This window comes from Rutidosis leptorrhynchoides, chromosome 3 (assembly GCF_046630445.1).
Source record: "Rutidosis leptorrhynchoides isolate AG116_Rl617_1_P2 chromosome 3, CSIRO_AGI_Rlap_v1, whole genome shotgun sequence".
NCBI lineage: Eukaryota > Viridiplantae > Streptophyta > Magnoliopsida > Asterales > Asteraceae > Rutidosis > Rutidosis leptorrhynchoides.
This window is the reverse complement of record NC_092335.1, coordinates 14,710,217-14,726,117: the sequence shown is the minus strand read 5'-3', so window position 1 is coordinate 14,726,117 and position 15,901 is coordinate 14,710,217. Positions and strand designations below refer to the sequence as shown.

Here is a 15,901-nt window from a genome sequence, read left to right as displayed (position 1 = left end):
GAACCGAAAATCCCTTAGCTTTGGTAACTGTTAACTGCCAGTTATAAGAACTGGTGGGCGCGAGTAGTAGTATATGGATCCATAGGGCTTGATATCCCCGTCCGAGCTAGAGCACTAGCCTTTTAACGGATGTATGCTATTTGAGAAGCGTACACGTTGGTTTGCGTGTATTATTAAGATGATTATACAAAGGGTACAAATTATATATACGTTAAGTTTAGTTACCAGGGTGCTCAATTTCGTAGAATATTTTGATAAACGTTTCTGGATTGAACAACTGAAATCTTGTGATCCACCTTTATATACAGATTATGCGAAACACTAAAACTATGAACTCACCAACCTTTGTGTTGACATTTGTTAGCATGTTTATTCTCAGGTTCCCTAGAAGTCTTCCGCTGTTTGCTTATATGTTAGACAAGCTATGTGCATGGAGTCTTACATGGCATATTTATCAAGGAAACGTTGCATTCACCAAATCATCACCATGTATCTTATTTTGACTGCATTGTCAACGGAATTACTATTGTAAACTATTATTTACGGTGATTGTTTATATGTAGAAATCATCAGATGTCGAAAACCTTTGATTTAAATATTCATTTATGGTGTGCCTTTTCAAAAGAATGCAATGTTTACAAAACGTATCATATAGAGGTCAAATACCTCGCAATGAAATCGATGAATGACGTGTTCGTCCATATGGATTTGGAGCGATCGTCACAATTACCAAGGCTTTTTCTGCCTTCTTGAGGTCGGGTGATGAGGTAACACCAAATTTTCTTACTTCAAGTCTTCACATGGTTCTATCTTTTGTACAAATTTCCCTTACGAGTATCTAAATGATTGATTCGGTTTCCAACTTCAATGTTGTTGCATGTTACATGCTCTACCTTCTTCGGTATTTCGTTGTTGCAGGTGAACATCTTGAACTTTAATTAATGTGCCGATGTTAGATTTTCTAACTTGTGTGAATATACATCTGAAGTGCATAGGCACATTTACTGAATTTATGTTCATTATCTAACAGAACAAAAACATAACTGAACACACAAAGGCACACTCTAAAGTTTAATATATGTTGTTTTCGTAATCTAAAATGGTATCCCCCGAGTTTTATTTTATACTCAAGTAATAGATACATGATGTCCACTAGAGTATGCAATTTTGTAACTATTATTATCATTGTGTTTAATATTTATACTTTAAAGTGTTTGTTTAACGAGGATATTGTCATTATTAAAATTGGTAGTCATTCCATTGGTTTGAGACAAAGTCTTTTTAAATATCTCAGCTACATACAAAATTCAAAGTTCATTCCCAATAGTCTACATAAACTGTAATAGATGTGTATGTGGGTTATATTTCCAGTTTTGACTTGGGTTATATTTTCAGTTTTGACTTGAGTACTACATGGGCATAACAAAACCATGGACGTAATTGTTGATCTTCATTGCATTAACTATTATGTATAGGATGGCATATGCTAATTATTTGTCAATTATATTTATTATCTAAACTTACAAAATTAATGCATAAGCAAGTACATGAGTTTACTTATATAAATAAAAAACATACATACTTGACTTGTATAAAAACCAATACATAATTACAAAAAAAAAAAATTTATTAAAATAGCCCAATCGAAAATTATTTCACATCATCATTTAAACATAGATACATACATTGAAAGATTGATTAAGTGAAGGAAAGTAATTAGACTGAAGGTATGTATCAAAGCAAAGTTTCACGTAACGAAAGTTTTTAATTTTAATAAATACTTGGTCAACATCTATAAGTGACTAATTTTAATCCTCATTTGTAAATTAACAAATTGAAATTAGTCATCAAAACTTGATATGTTTGATTTGTACAGTATTAAGTTGGTTGACAACAGGATTCAGTTTCATATGTTTGTTATAATTTTGATATCGGTTATGATTTGTATATCTTTCAAGCTTGAAGTCAAAACTTTATAATCCATTTTTTGTCTTAAGTTTTGTTTAAATATTTTGATATCAACAGGCTCACGTGTTTTTGGGTTTAACATACATGTTAACTTCGTAAGATCTTGGTTTTTTAATCGAAATCAAATCATGATATAGGTGTAAGTAATTTATGAGTCAACAAGTGGTTGTCAATATAAAAGTGTTTGAATCCAAATTCAGTCGGGTCAAACTTATAAATTATTGTACATGACTTTTTAGTCGCAAAAATAGTATATTGCTTTTATGCTATTATTATTCACTATATAAACGTACAGAGTCATCCAAAGTAAAGGTGGCTAATGGACGGGTCTGATGCGTTGAGTATAGGGCAAAATTGGCGCATTCATAGTGAGTAGAACTCTCAATAGGGCTAACATGTCAAGTTAGCAGAAAAAATTTGAGGAAGGGTATCGACCCACCCAACCAAATCTAACCTAGAGTTAAGCCAACCCGTTGGATGCTTTCAGAAAATCAAACTAAGCTGAGGCTGTTAATGTGTGTTCAAGAATTTGAGTTTGTCTAAAATATAAAAGTGCTATTACTTATGAACTCGGAGTAACCATCACTTATGTGTTTTTGCAGATCCAAGTATACTCAAAGTAAAGCAAACAACGTTCTCGGTCTATACAATTCATCAACATGTAAAGAGACTGGAATCATGGATTAAGTTGTAGGAAAGTGGCCCCAAAATTTAACTACAAAGTCTTTGGTTCTTAGCAATTTTATGGTGAGATGATCAACTTTGCAGGTAGATGGATTGCACGCTCTTAAATTGAAGGAGATTCAAGTATACTCAAAATAAAGCAAATAGCGTTCGCGGCCTGTATAATTCATCAAGAGATAAAGAGATTGAAATCATGGAGTAAGTTGTGGGAAACTCGCCAAAAAAATAACTACAAAGTCTTGCTTCGTAGCAATTTTATGGTGAGATGATTAACTGGTTGGATTATAGGTGAGATGATTACTAAATGACTACTTCAAACGATTGACACTTAACGATTACTTCAAACGATTGATTGCGTTGAATAATTTATGGGAAAGTTGACAAAGAGAAATATTTAACTAAATGATAATGATCTATTATCAAAACCTCAAACTACAACTAAATATCCAACGTTGAGTAATAGATTATCTTCTTCTTTTTTTTTTTAACCATATAGACTTTGGTTATATTTAGTTTTTTAATAATACTTAATTTATATCTACAACTTGTTCAACTTCATGCTTTGCCTTTATTTGTTTCTTATACACAATTTTTTGTCGCTCATGAATAATATATTATATTTGTAATTTTTATTGTCGAAACCCGCAAATTTTGCAGGCTTGAGCTAGTTTTATATAATACTGAGATATGAATATATGATAGAATATTCTTATATATATTAGATGTTTACATATTTAAGCATTTCAATTGAATCGAGTTCATCCATGGATTACGAATTGTTATCTCTATCCGATCTAATAAATTCCATATCCAATATCATTCATTTAAATCATTTATATCCGTTGTAAACGGACCGGATCGGATGAATATCCGTCGGATCAGATGTTAATCGTCATCCCTAGTTGGATGCTAGAAAATCTATAACAAAGATGCATTTTCAATCTCCATTAGTTACACTTTGAGCTTTGGCTTTCAATAATATACATATTTATGGTGATAAACAGTGAATTGTAGAACAAGAATAACAAAAATGTTAGAAGCTCCACGACGCTCGAAAGACTTCGAGCCAGGTATATTGATATCCAGTCTCGGCTTAAAAGTGAGTATCTCATGACCGACTTGACTAGTATTGAAATGATATCGAGTACTTTGTCGAGTCGATCTCATAAATCCCATTAATTTTGGAATATGAGGACATCCTTTTAAAATTGAATTGTCGTGCTAAAAGAAACATGCCGAAAGTGTTGTCTTAACTCATGTAAATGTATTAAATACTAACGGGTAGTGATCCGCATATCTAACAATATTCATACATAATTAAAATTGTTGTAAAATGTTATACAGTATAATGCATGTTTTGTGGTGTACGAATAATTTTGATGATGCATTTTTGTTGGTGCATTGATAACTTTGACAAATCGTCACCTAATAATAAAAATTTACTTCAGGATAATGTTTTAAAGGTTTTCCAGTTTTAATTGAATATTATGTTGAATTGCATTTACAAACATTAGAATTCTCTGTGAATCTACAACCTGGAGTGAGTTGGTGTTTTGAATATATATGTTATTTAAATACTTGTGACAACTTTTTAGAACTATTATAAAAATAATAATAAATTAGAAATAATGATGATGAATTGTTAGTGTCCTTTTTCCTAAAAATGCGGGTGGGTACATATTTTTTTTCATTTTTTCGCATTCTTATTCTTATCTTATTAGTAATATTGTTGATTATGCATCTACAATTAAAATTATCCGTAAAACATTACTAAATTACTCCTTTAAAGGAGCGTTGGTGATGTATAAATAACTTTTTAATTAAGCATATTGTGAAAAGGGCCGGTAAATACATTCTTAGTGCAATGAATATATATATATATATATATATATATATATATATATATATATATATATATATATATATATATATATATATATATATATATATATATATATATATATATAGTAGAGGGATCAAATGAGAACTTTTTTTGTGTGAGAACCCTGAGAACTCAAAAATACACTGAAATTCGAGCAAAAAAACTCCACATTTGAGCAAAAAATAGACACGGACGAGCAAAAAACCTGATAGTCGAGCAAAAATGGAGAAAGTCAAACAAAAAAAAGAAGGACGAACAAAAATTTGATATTCGAACAAAAAATGTGTTCTACATTTTTGAAATTCGAACGCAAAAATGTAGAACATATAGGTAGTCGAACACAAATTTTGATATTCGAACAAAAAATGGTTCTACATTTTTTTCGAAAAAAAAAATTTGCTCGACTATGAAATTTTTGTTTCGTCCGTGTTTTGTATTTTTGCTCGAATTCCTCTTTTTTTGCTCGAATTTAAGTGTATTTAGGTGTTTTTTGGAGTTCCTAGAGTTCTCACCCTAAAAAAGTTCTCACTGGATCCTCTCCACACACACACACACACACACACACACACACACACATATATATATATATATATATATATATATATATATATATATATATATATATATATATATATATATATATAGTCATAATTAAAAGGGAAGCACTTTTTTGGGAGGAAGGGGAAGCAAATTATTTTTTTTTATTTTTTCGTTTTTTGAAAAAATTTTGTTCACCAACATTATAGATTAGATGAAAATATGAACATTAAAAAAAGACACTTTGTGATGAATGTCATTATTTTGGCGGGAAAACGCTCGAAGAAAAAAATAAAAACATTCAATGCATTGAATGTCTTGCTGCTGAGTTTATTTGCATCGTTTTGTATTCATCTTGTGTGAAGTATTTTTTTCGAATTTAGCCCGATTTAGAGTTTAGGGTTTAGGGTTTTCGGGTTTACGGAACTCTAAACCGTTCGTGTTAAAATATTCAATCTAAACCCTAATTTCTAAACCCTAAACCCTAATTTCTAAACCCAAAACCGTAATTTCTAAACCCTTATGGCTAAACCCTAATTTCTAACCCTTTAAAAAAACACAGCAGCAAAACATTCCGTGCCTTGAATGTTTTTATTTTTTTCTTCGAGCGTTTTTTCGCCAAAATAATGACATTCATCACAAAGTGTCTTTTTTAAATGTTCATATTTTCATCTTATTTATAATGTTCGTGAACAATGTTTTTTCAAAAAACGAAAAAAATTACTTCTCTCCACTTCCCCCCAAAAAAGTGCTTACATTTTGATTAAATATCTCTCTCTCTCTCTCTCTCTCTCTATATATATATATATATATATATATATATATATATATATATATATATATATATATATATATACTTTGAGGAGTACAAGATTTAACATTCTGATTCGTAAACCGTGAATACCCCAAGTTGATATGAAGATCTCAAAATGATGGTTGAATATTGCGTCCTCCCATCATATGATCAGACATGTGACGACTGGGGAAAAACTATATAGTAACTAAACAGTAAATACTCGAAAAGTTACCAATCGTATAATCAATTGTAGGGAAGGCCGTAGTTATAAGAGAAGTTCGTACGAGCTGCAGGTCGTATGCGTAGTAGAGATGGTCGTACGAGGTGCAGGTGAGGAGGTGACTTTAATGTAGGTTTTATAGCCTATATTTATAGGAGTTAACTTAGGGTTTATGGTAGCTCACGGGCAAGACTCATATACAAACCCTAATTAGATATGTAAATCATCAAGTCCTTCAGTTCGATATGATCACTTTCTAAAGTATCGAATTAAACCATTGATGCGAAAGAACAAGTTCACAAAAAGTTGTGCGTAAAGCAGTGGCGATTCCAAAATTAAACTCAATGGGGTTCTGATTTTTTTTTTTCCAAGTACTAATCATATTTGAATGCTACTTAATGGTTGTTTACCTAAACAAAAAATTGTTGTATTTTATACAATTTGAAGAGTATAGTGGTTGTTTTGCTGAGAAAACTATAAAATTTAAAAATATATGAGGCCTTATAATTAAATTTAGTGGTGTCCCATATAATTTGAAGAGTACTTTGAAATAAAAAATTTTAAATTAGTACTGTCTCGTGATCTTACGGACTTCAACACTGATTCGCCTCTGGCGGATAGTATAAGGGTATTTTAGGACCCAAGGTGATTAAGCACAATCACCCACCCACAACGACAAACGAAAGTGATATGTGAAAACTTAAAGAACGCGAGATATAACGTAGTTATATGTAATCAATGTGATTACTTTAATTCACGGACCAAACTAGAGAGTATATTACTGATAAAATTCGTGCATATAGTTTATGGGATACACATGGTCTATTTATAGTAATATAGAGTGAAAAGAATTCAAATCGCGAAGAAACAGAGAGTCCAAGTTATAATCAAATTCTACCCGCCTAGGGGCTTTTTCGCCATCACGACCTTCCAGGCCAAATCCCCTTCGCGTTCGTTAGATGTACTTCGAGGGCACTTTCCAGTCACGATCCTCAATCTCCAGTTCGCGAGTGTAGCTAACTCGCGGTCATGAGCATTCTTTCCCGCTCGCGAGGTTTGATACAGCCGGACTCTCTTTGTTTTGATTCTAATTCACACTCAACAGGTGGTTGCACGAATAATCCCGCAAACAACTGCACAAAAGATCCCGCGAATCGTTGCGTGAAAATCTATGTGGACAGCTTAGCGAAAGATTCTACAGACATCTGCGAAGAATATTTTTATGCACTTCGAGTGGATATAGATTAACTTTTACTATGAATATAGTATATAAACAAAACGTCAACACTAGTTGTAGACCAGATGCAAAACAAGGGCATGTTGCATACATACACCTTTTTCTTGTCACCATCATTATACTTGCACATGAATTGCCTACAGTTTCGGGCACATTACGTAGCTTATATATGCATTTTATATTTAAAAGTTTCTCTTTGAAGCTTATAAGAGAGAAGAGATTTGTTAATCCTTCGCAGGCTACGTTTAAATTTACTATATATAAATTTATAAACTTAATCGAATTAATTGTAAAGTAAATATTCATTTTTAATATTGGTTTTTCATATTTAAATTTAGTATGAGTATTTATTCATCACAACTTTAGGTTATACAAAGAATTAAATTACACTCCATTCCATTAGATGCTCGTAGTCTTAACTCCTAAGGGCGTACGTTTAGCAAATCTCATTAAACAATTATGCTATTTAAATAATTATTCTCAAACATGGTTAGAATTTTAGATGTCAACAAAAATACAAATGATGTTAACCATTAAAAATATTTCTTTAGCAAGAAAGTTCTTACATTTGACGATGAAAAAGTTAAATTAGTAGCTAAAAGGTCTATATTTTGAAGATATCGCTACATAAATTATGAGAGATCTTTCAATCAATTGGTGGAAAATAAAAATTTAACATTGCAAAAGTGTTACCAAGTTAGTTTGTGTAGGAACTTATGAACCGACAACCTTAAAGAAGAAAATGTCGAGCAAACACAAATGGGAGTTATGATGGTGTTGGAAACGATAGGTGTGCGATTAGAGTATAATGTACGTTTCACTTAAAAGAAAGAAACATAAATGGTCCCACTACTTATATATTTTGCATAAAAAAGTTTTGTAGTCCAGCAACAAATTTTGGACTTTGGGTATGGTTGATAGATGTTACAACTTACGACCCATTCAACTATTTAAGTCCACTGAGTTGTCCTACTTTTCGGCTTCACTATACTAATCCTAACTTTCCATTAAAACAAACCTAACACTAAACCTGCTAAAGTTTCTTTTTGTCACTTTTTGTTTTAGAAAAGTGGATTATTTATGAATACAAAACACCAATAATTATAGTAATTATTAAAGTGGCTTTTTAGTGCACAGTTAGTAACAAAATCTTTGTTGTCCAAGTTGGGTTGCCCATGGTGTCCTAATCAAGATCGAGATTAGGCTGCAATCAGTCAACAACAGAAGTAGCACTACAAAATCAAATAAATTAACCCAAGTGATTTATTGATCTGCAACAGGTTTACATAAGTAGACGAATCTTACAATCTATATACTGGCTTACAACACGAATACGAATTTGAACATGTGATACAAGGAAACAATGACTAAAAGAATATATGAACGAGTCTCCGCCTGTATACAATACTATATAATAGCTATACAAAATGAGGTGCTTGAAGTAGGTTCTGCTGTCGTGGGTGCCAAAAGAAGAACTATGCCCTAGTGGCTGGGATTCCATGTTTTTCGAACCATTCGGGCATGCGGAACCTTTCGTATAGCACAGGTCTTACATCCCTCTGCTCAGAAAGATGCTTCAGTAGGGGAAGGATGACCTCAAGAAGCTGTTATTATTATTTTGCAAGAACATTTACATTGGTAGATGAGTGCACATGGTAATTTGTAAACAACAGAGGTGACAATTTGACCCATTTACTTAAACATGTATTTATCCAGTTCTGTTTGATACTTAACAGGTCAACTAGATAAAATAAAAATATTAAACCTATAAAAAAGGGTCAAATGGACAGAATATCACTCAATGTGTGCAGGTTTTATCGATAAAAAAAGATGATATTATTCAAAAGACAACATAACATTTCTAATAATTATTGACTAACTAATAATTGGGAAAAAAATGTATTCCACAAACCCTTAAAAGATGAACCATTTAGACACATTAGTAACCAACCCATAAGCCCCTCTGATAAAGAAGTTACATATTATTCATGTGGATACCTGGTCGTCGCGTGGTTGTCCAGCAGTAAAAGGTATGCATGGTATTCCATTGACTGGTTGCAATAAGAAACTGAATGGATTGTTATCAACGATAACTATTCTGCAATAATCTGTTGATATGAAAGATAGGTCCTTCACATGTTCTCGATATTCCCTGGTACATGAAATATGAAGCAATTTAAGAGACTAATGTAATCTATAACTAATAATTAATACTACTTACGTGGAAATTGTTGAAGGCCGATAAAATCTACGGCTGAATGTTTTTTCAGTATCTATTCTATCAACAAGTGGTCTAGCATATCCTGCAGTCATACGATAGTAGCAAATATAAAGATCAATGATGATCAATTGCAGATATAAGAAAAAAACTATAGCGTACACAAACCTTCAAGGCCTGCGGTAAACAATACAAGATCAGCAAATTTGCTAAGCTGGGAAAGAAATTCGTGCAATCCAGGACGTTCAAATACTGTCACGTAACTAACTTTGGGTTTTCCATCAGACTCCTTCAAACCAAAGTTTACGCATTATGCTATAGTAATTATTTTATACAAAAAGTAATAGAGGTTCAAATCTCACCTTGTCAGATGATACGCATTCTAGCTCAAACCATGTCAATCCAACATCGGCAGCTTGTTTCCGAACACTGTCAGGTAAACTAGATGTCTCATATGCACATACCAATGTTTCGTCCAAATCAAGAACCACCTGCAGCCAGAGATTTTATATTCATGTGATTTCAAACTACGCATAATCTAAACTATATATCTCAAAACCTATAGCTATTAAGTTCTCAATCGGTGGCGAATCTAGGATGAAAGCTCAAAGGGGCCCTGGAATTTTTTCCCAAAACCTATTACGCCGTATATTGTAAGGGTAATTTAGTGGTTGTTTACCTCAAGAAACTATGAATCCCACAAATATATAGGGTCTATTACTTCAATTTAGTGGTGTCCGGTACAATATGAAAAATTACTTTGTAAAAAGAAATTTACAAACTAGTGGTGTGACGGGACCCCACCGGTCTCTTACTAGATTCGCCATTGTTCTCAATGTTATGATGTACGAGCAAGTTTAAATTCACATATTTTGAGTAATCATGCCTAGTTATATTAACAGTTCAAACCCGATTGACCATTCTTTCGGTCGTATCTCACACGCTCAACTTTGAAACACTCTACATACCACATTTTATCATGGATGACTAAAAGCTTTGATTGTTCAAGCTTCTCTAGTTTAATTTAACTTCCTAACTCTTTCTTTTTTATGACTAATGACAATAATTACTCAACCTTTCAATCATCATTAAATTTATATTTATACTAGTACTTACTATACATCAATTTGCAGTTATAAAACATCAACCAATTTCACAAAGCAATAATCCTTACAGATACCAAACATACATCCTCAATCATCTACTAACAATACTCCATATACAGTTATAAATATAAATATCCACAATAATATACTTCAATGCCAGACAACTACTGCAGATAACTTTAAGCACTACACTCAAATGCCACAAATAAATGCAAAAAACTAATTAACAATAACAGAATCAGATTTAAACCAAATTCATGATGAAATTTAGACGTACCGTGAGCTTAGGTAAACGACCATATTCAGTAACGGCGGTCGGAATACAAACGAAATTTTTAGAGGCAGATGATTCCGGACACTCAACGACCGGCAAAGGCTTAAACGACGTCGTTGAAGAAAAATCTATAAACGAAGCAATCGAAGGTGTACCTCTGATGATCTGACCTAAGATCTGAAACACAAAATTCAACCAGTTGACGAGTGTTCGCCATACTTGTAACGTCGTCGTTGGCGCGAATACTTCAGTAGTTGTTTGGCCGATATCCGCCATCACCGGTGAACGGAAAAACACACAGACGCAGTAATTATAGATTTGTAATTATCAATAATTTTAATTTTAATTTTAATTTAATAATAGATAATAGATAGATTGAACCGATGAATAGAGAGTTTAATTTGTGTGTGTGTATTTATGTATTTATGTAATGATTTGTTTTTGTGCATTTGTATCTATGCAAGAATCGGAATAAGGATGGGAGATGTATGTGGTCAAGGTGATTGAACAAGAAGGGGAGAGTGATTGACACGCGCTTCTAAATGAAAATGGGTAAACGTTGAAAGATGACGTGGAGATGGGATCGGGATTCAGGGATATAATTGTCTTTTTGGTATGACGTGCTGGTCGGTTTTGTGCACTCGATAGTCCGTGAAACACATGACATTTTGACATTTTTTGATGATAAAGTTTATGATATTTATTTTTATTTATTTTTAATAGATTTTACTACCACGTAGTATTTTAAAACTACATTTTTATAGTGAAGCAATCTAAAAAATTATTATAAATATATGTGTTAAAAATGAATATATTCAACCAATTTTTTAATTTACTTTAATTATATAGAGGGGTCAAGTTATTCTTTTGACCTTTTAGATCATCTATTTTTATTTTTTTTTAAACTGTAAATAATTAAGTGAAATTTTATATTTGTTTGCTTCGTTTAAACTTTTAATTGTTAAGTTTTAATTTAATTTGCATTATTATTTTTTAATAGTGTGAATCTTTACTACTTTTTAAAATAAAAACTTCTGATGCAATGTTAAAAGTAGCAAATCTATGGAATCTTAAGTAGAGGAATATGAAATTGTGTTTTAATTTCCTTTTTTTTTTTTTTTTTTATTGAAATGACAAACGCACACCCATTATATGGCCGGACAGTGAAGTTTTATTTAAGTTTTTGTCATTCTCATTTTAAGATTGTAGCTATATCTTAATTTAATCTTTATGATATTTGGTTTATAATATTATCGTTATCAGAATAATCATATTGTTGCTTTAAAGCGAAAATATTTAAGATTCTAAACCCTTAAACTTTTGAACAATTTTCAACTCCACTAAGTTATTTTAAAGGGCATTGATAAATACAACAACATTTTCACTTCATCCACCATAACTGTGCATTAACAGATTGTACAGTATAACATATTAATGAATGATTTACAATAGATGAAGTAAAAATGATGATGAATATATCACCACCCTTATTTAATTATAAGTAAGCTTACAACCGGAACGGACTTGGTCTTTCTTTGACGATGTTGTCAAAAGAAAGGTATAATTTGAATAAAAAAGTGAGCATCACTCATAACTTATGATTAATTGATGGCTTGAACTCAAGGAAAGTTTAAACAAGTCAGCCCATAAAAGAAATAAATGCGGAGTAACTAATACGCCAAATTGAAGTTATTCTACTATTCAACAACAAATAACATAGAGTAAACATTGAAAAATACTTTTCCATCAGAAGCAAGTATGCTCTCCATACTTGTCCATCCAAACCCAATTTCTTTCCCAAATTCAAACTCAATATCAAACTCACAAACTAAACAAAATCAAACCCCCGTTTCCAATCCTACAATTTCTCCCTCAAATTCGCAACCCTTTCAACCGATTAAAATCCATACTTCAACTCATTCTTACGCTGATGCGGTGTTAAGAAATAGTCCAATCCAGGTAGTGGAGACTAGAAATAGTCCAATCCAGGTGCCTAAAGACACAATCATTGACGGTGACCAATCTAAACCCAGGGAAGATGATTTTGGAGGTCAACGACAACATAAAAGAATTTGAACGGTTTTCATCGGTAATTTGGCTGGGGCTACAAACCCTATGACTATTAGGCTATTAGCAATGCGTTTAGGAAGTTTGGGTGGATTCAAAACATTGCTTGGAGGAGTGGTCGTAATTTTGCTTTTGTTAAATTTGCAAAACATGAAGAGCCTCTGTTGCGGTCAAGTCTATGAATGGGACAATTCTTATGGGCAATAGAATTAGAACTGGGTTTGCAAAGTTTGACAAGAATTTTTCGTCTTCGAAGAACAGTTTCAGGCATCATAACAACAACAATTTCAGGCATCAAAGCAACCATTCTGGTTATGCTTTCTCAAGAGAACAACCAAATTCCAACAAAACTAATAATTACAAGGGAACGATTCAGCTTCAGTTGAACGACGAAATTAGTGAGGGGATGAAGCGAAGCATTTTGCTCATAGATAAAGTTGAGATTTCAAAATCCAAAATTGCAGAATGGCTTATCAATCGCAAGGCAAAAATTGATAAATGTTCTTTATGGGATATCTATGGGGCGATTGTGAGATGTTCGGATGTTATGAGTTTTCATAATTTGTGTCAAGGTCACATTTCAATTGGTAATACAAACGAATTCCTGAAGGTTACTCCATTGTCTGATAGAAGTGGAATCTTTTCGAGGTTCACATGGATTGAAATAAGGGGTGTTTCTTTTGATTATGGTGATACGGAGAATATCTCCAGGATTGTTCAAGAGATTGGGACTACTTTGTACATTGCTAAATCTTCATATGATTTGATTCAAGCCGAATCACTCTATGTGTTTATTGAAACTCAAGAGGTGAACCATATAGATAAGATCATAAATATAATGTTGAAAGACAAGCAGATGGTGAATATTTGGGTACATGAAGTCGATGGCAATTTTAACCCTCGTGATCACATTAACAACGATGATAATGAAGGTTTTATGGAATGTATTAATAATGCTATCAATGATGGTGATGAAGGTGAGAATGTTGAGGCAAACATTGGTGATGAACCAGAACCGGTTAGTAATGACGAAGCTGCTGTTGGTTTAGTGTCATCGGAAAAAGAACCTGTAACTCCGGTTAGGCAGGATTGTGATGATAACGGTAATTGGATTCAAATTTTGAATTGCATAAAAGTCAAACGGGTGTCTTCTTAGATCCAGTGGATTTTAGCGGTATGTCCAATCCCAATCTAAACCTTGAGGTCTATGAAAAGTACAAAGGCTCTGTTTTAAAGAAAACATTGAACATGGCGCCTGAAAAGTTGGTTTATATCACCTCTTTTGAGGAAAGAGGTTCTAACGATCTGGTTAAAAATTTGGAAGGTACCTTTAATGTGGCTGGTAACTGTGCATCCCCTGTTATGCACTCTTTTGTTTGTTCAGACATGCCCACTTCAAGTAATACTAATGGGCTTGGAAAAGGGTCAGGTAAAGGAATTGAGCCAAACCTTAATGAGCCTGATGGGCCTGCAAGTTTTTCTAATAAGCCCAATGTGAATGGTTTGGAAAGTAAAAGCCCTGCACTTGATGCTGATTTGCCTGAAGCTCCCACGTTTTTTCACTATGCTCATTTTACACATGATAAACAAGATTTGCACCAATGTCTTACATTAGATTGCCGGTCGTCGTGTTCTCTTTACAAAAAGAATGCACAGATATCGAAGGGATTGACGAAGAAGAATGCGAGCTCAACATCTCACCGTAGCCCAAATAAAGGTAACAAAAAGAAAAAATATAAGGCAAGGGAATTCTCAGAAGAAGTTGATGCGGGATCAGCGGATACTTTAGAAGTAGATAATGATGATCAAGAACATGATGAGCAGTCTTCTGAGTTTGCAAAGAAACAAATTAAGGTCTATGGAAAAATCTTACACCCCAAAAAGCATTTTAAAGAAAAGGAAAATGATGTTTTCAAGAATTTTTTGGAGAGTATGTTTGATAGTTGCGAACGTCCGAACAAGAATAAACAATGAGTTTCGACACGTGAAACACTAGGGATCTTAAAGATAAGGATAAAGGAAGAAGAATCGTTTTTTAGTTCTCAAGGTTTTGGAGTTCATCAAAATGCCCATAAGATATTTCAAGGTTAGCAATTTGGATCATATGTTTGTGAATGAGGGATTATAATTTTGGGTCACATGGGTCAAAAATCTTATCATCATAAAGGAGTAGGTATTGGGCTTGTTTGAGTATCTAGTCAACAAGTGTATATGGGCTGGATTTGATGGTAGTGGGCTTGAGTGATCACAACGGGTCAATAGCATTGAAGTTCAATTCAATGAAAGTGAAAATTTGCAACAATGTGTGGTTTTGGTTGAGGTAGTTATTGCGTTTGTTGGTTTAGTAATGGTTATGCTCAATGTTTAGTTTGGAAGAATCATCTTCAAGTTTCAAAGATAATAGGATGGTTCTAAAATGATAACTACCGTAAGTATCATAGAATTTAACTTCATATTTTGTTGTCAACTATGTCCAAGTAGTGGAATATCAACTGCTAGTATATTTAAAGGCGTGTTCGAGTATTCAACTTTACAAATGGTCGATTTAGTTCTGGTTGCTAATGTAAAATCAAAGTGGGTCTAGCATTGCTTTGACATGGAGTGCATATCAAGAGTAAAAGTTGTCAAACTCCCTAGTTCTTTAGTCTCTGAAAAGTCCAATGGATGTTTTGTTATGTTGTTGTTCATTGACAATGGTGTTAGTTTGTTAGATGACTTACTGTAATTGTATTTTTTGGTTAAGATGGGTGGATACAAAGCATGTAAATCCATATCCATTTCATTGTGTAATCATTGATTTTCACCACTTTGTGAAAAGTCTTATATATTTCACTTATATTTTTTGCCAAAAAAAAATAACATAGAGTAAGATCGAAATCATAAGGGGGTGATACTCACACACCAGTTTTTAA

General features: G+C 32.7%; 1 protein-coding gene across 1 annotated transcript; it reads right to left on the bottom strand.

The window, feature by feature from the left end:
* Positions 1-8,564: 8,564 nt before the first annotated feature.
* Positions 8,565-11,265, bottom strand: LOC139895766 (uncharacterized). Its single transcript, XM_071878302.1, has 6 exons — positions 10,926-11,265; positions 9,905-10,033; positions 9,711-9,831; positions 9,546-9,627; positions 9,323-9,476; positions 8,565-8,928 (listed from the first exon to the last, which is right to left on the bottom strand). Exons 1-6 carry the CDS (start codon positions 11,196-11,198, stop codon positions 8,800-8,802), a joined length of 888 nt encoding a protein of 295 aa, XP_071734403.1. The 5' UTR covers positions 11,199-11,265; the 3' UTR covers positions 8,565-8,799.
* Between the last annotated feature and the right edge of the window lie 4,636 nt (positions 11,266-15,901).

Coding starts and splice junctions, on each gene's coding strand:
- LOC139895766 (XM_071878302.1), bottom strand. CDS start 11,198: ATGGCGGATATCGGCCAAACAACTACTGAAGTATTCGCGCCAACGACG. Junction 10,034..10,925: donor GTCGTTTACCTAAGCTCACG/GTACGTCTAAAT, acceptor CTCTGGCTGCAG/GTGGTTCTTGATTTGGACGA. Junction 9,832..9,904: donor AATGCGTATCATCTGACAAG/GTGAGATTTGAA, acceptor TTTGGTTTGAAG/GAGTCTGATGGAAAACCCAA.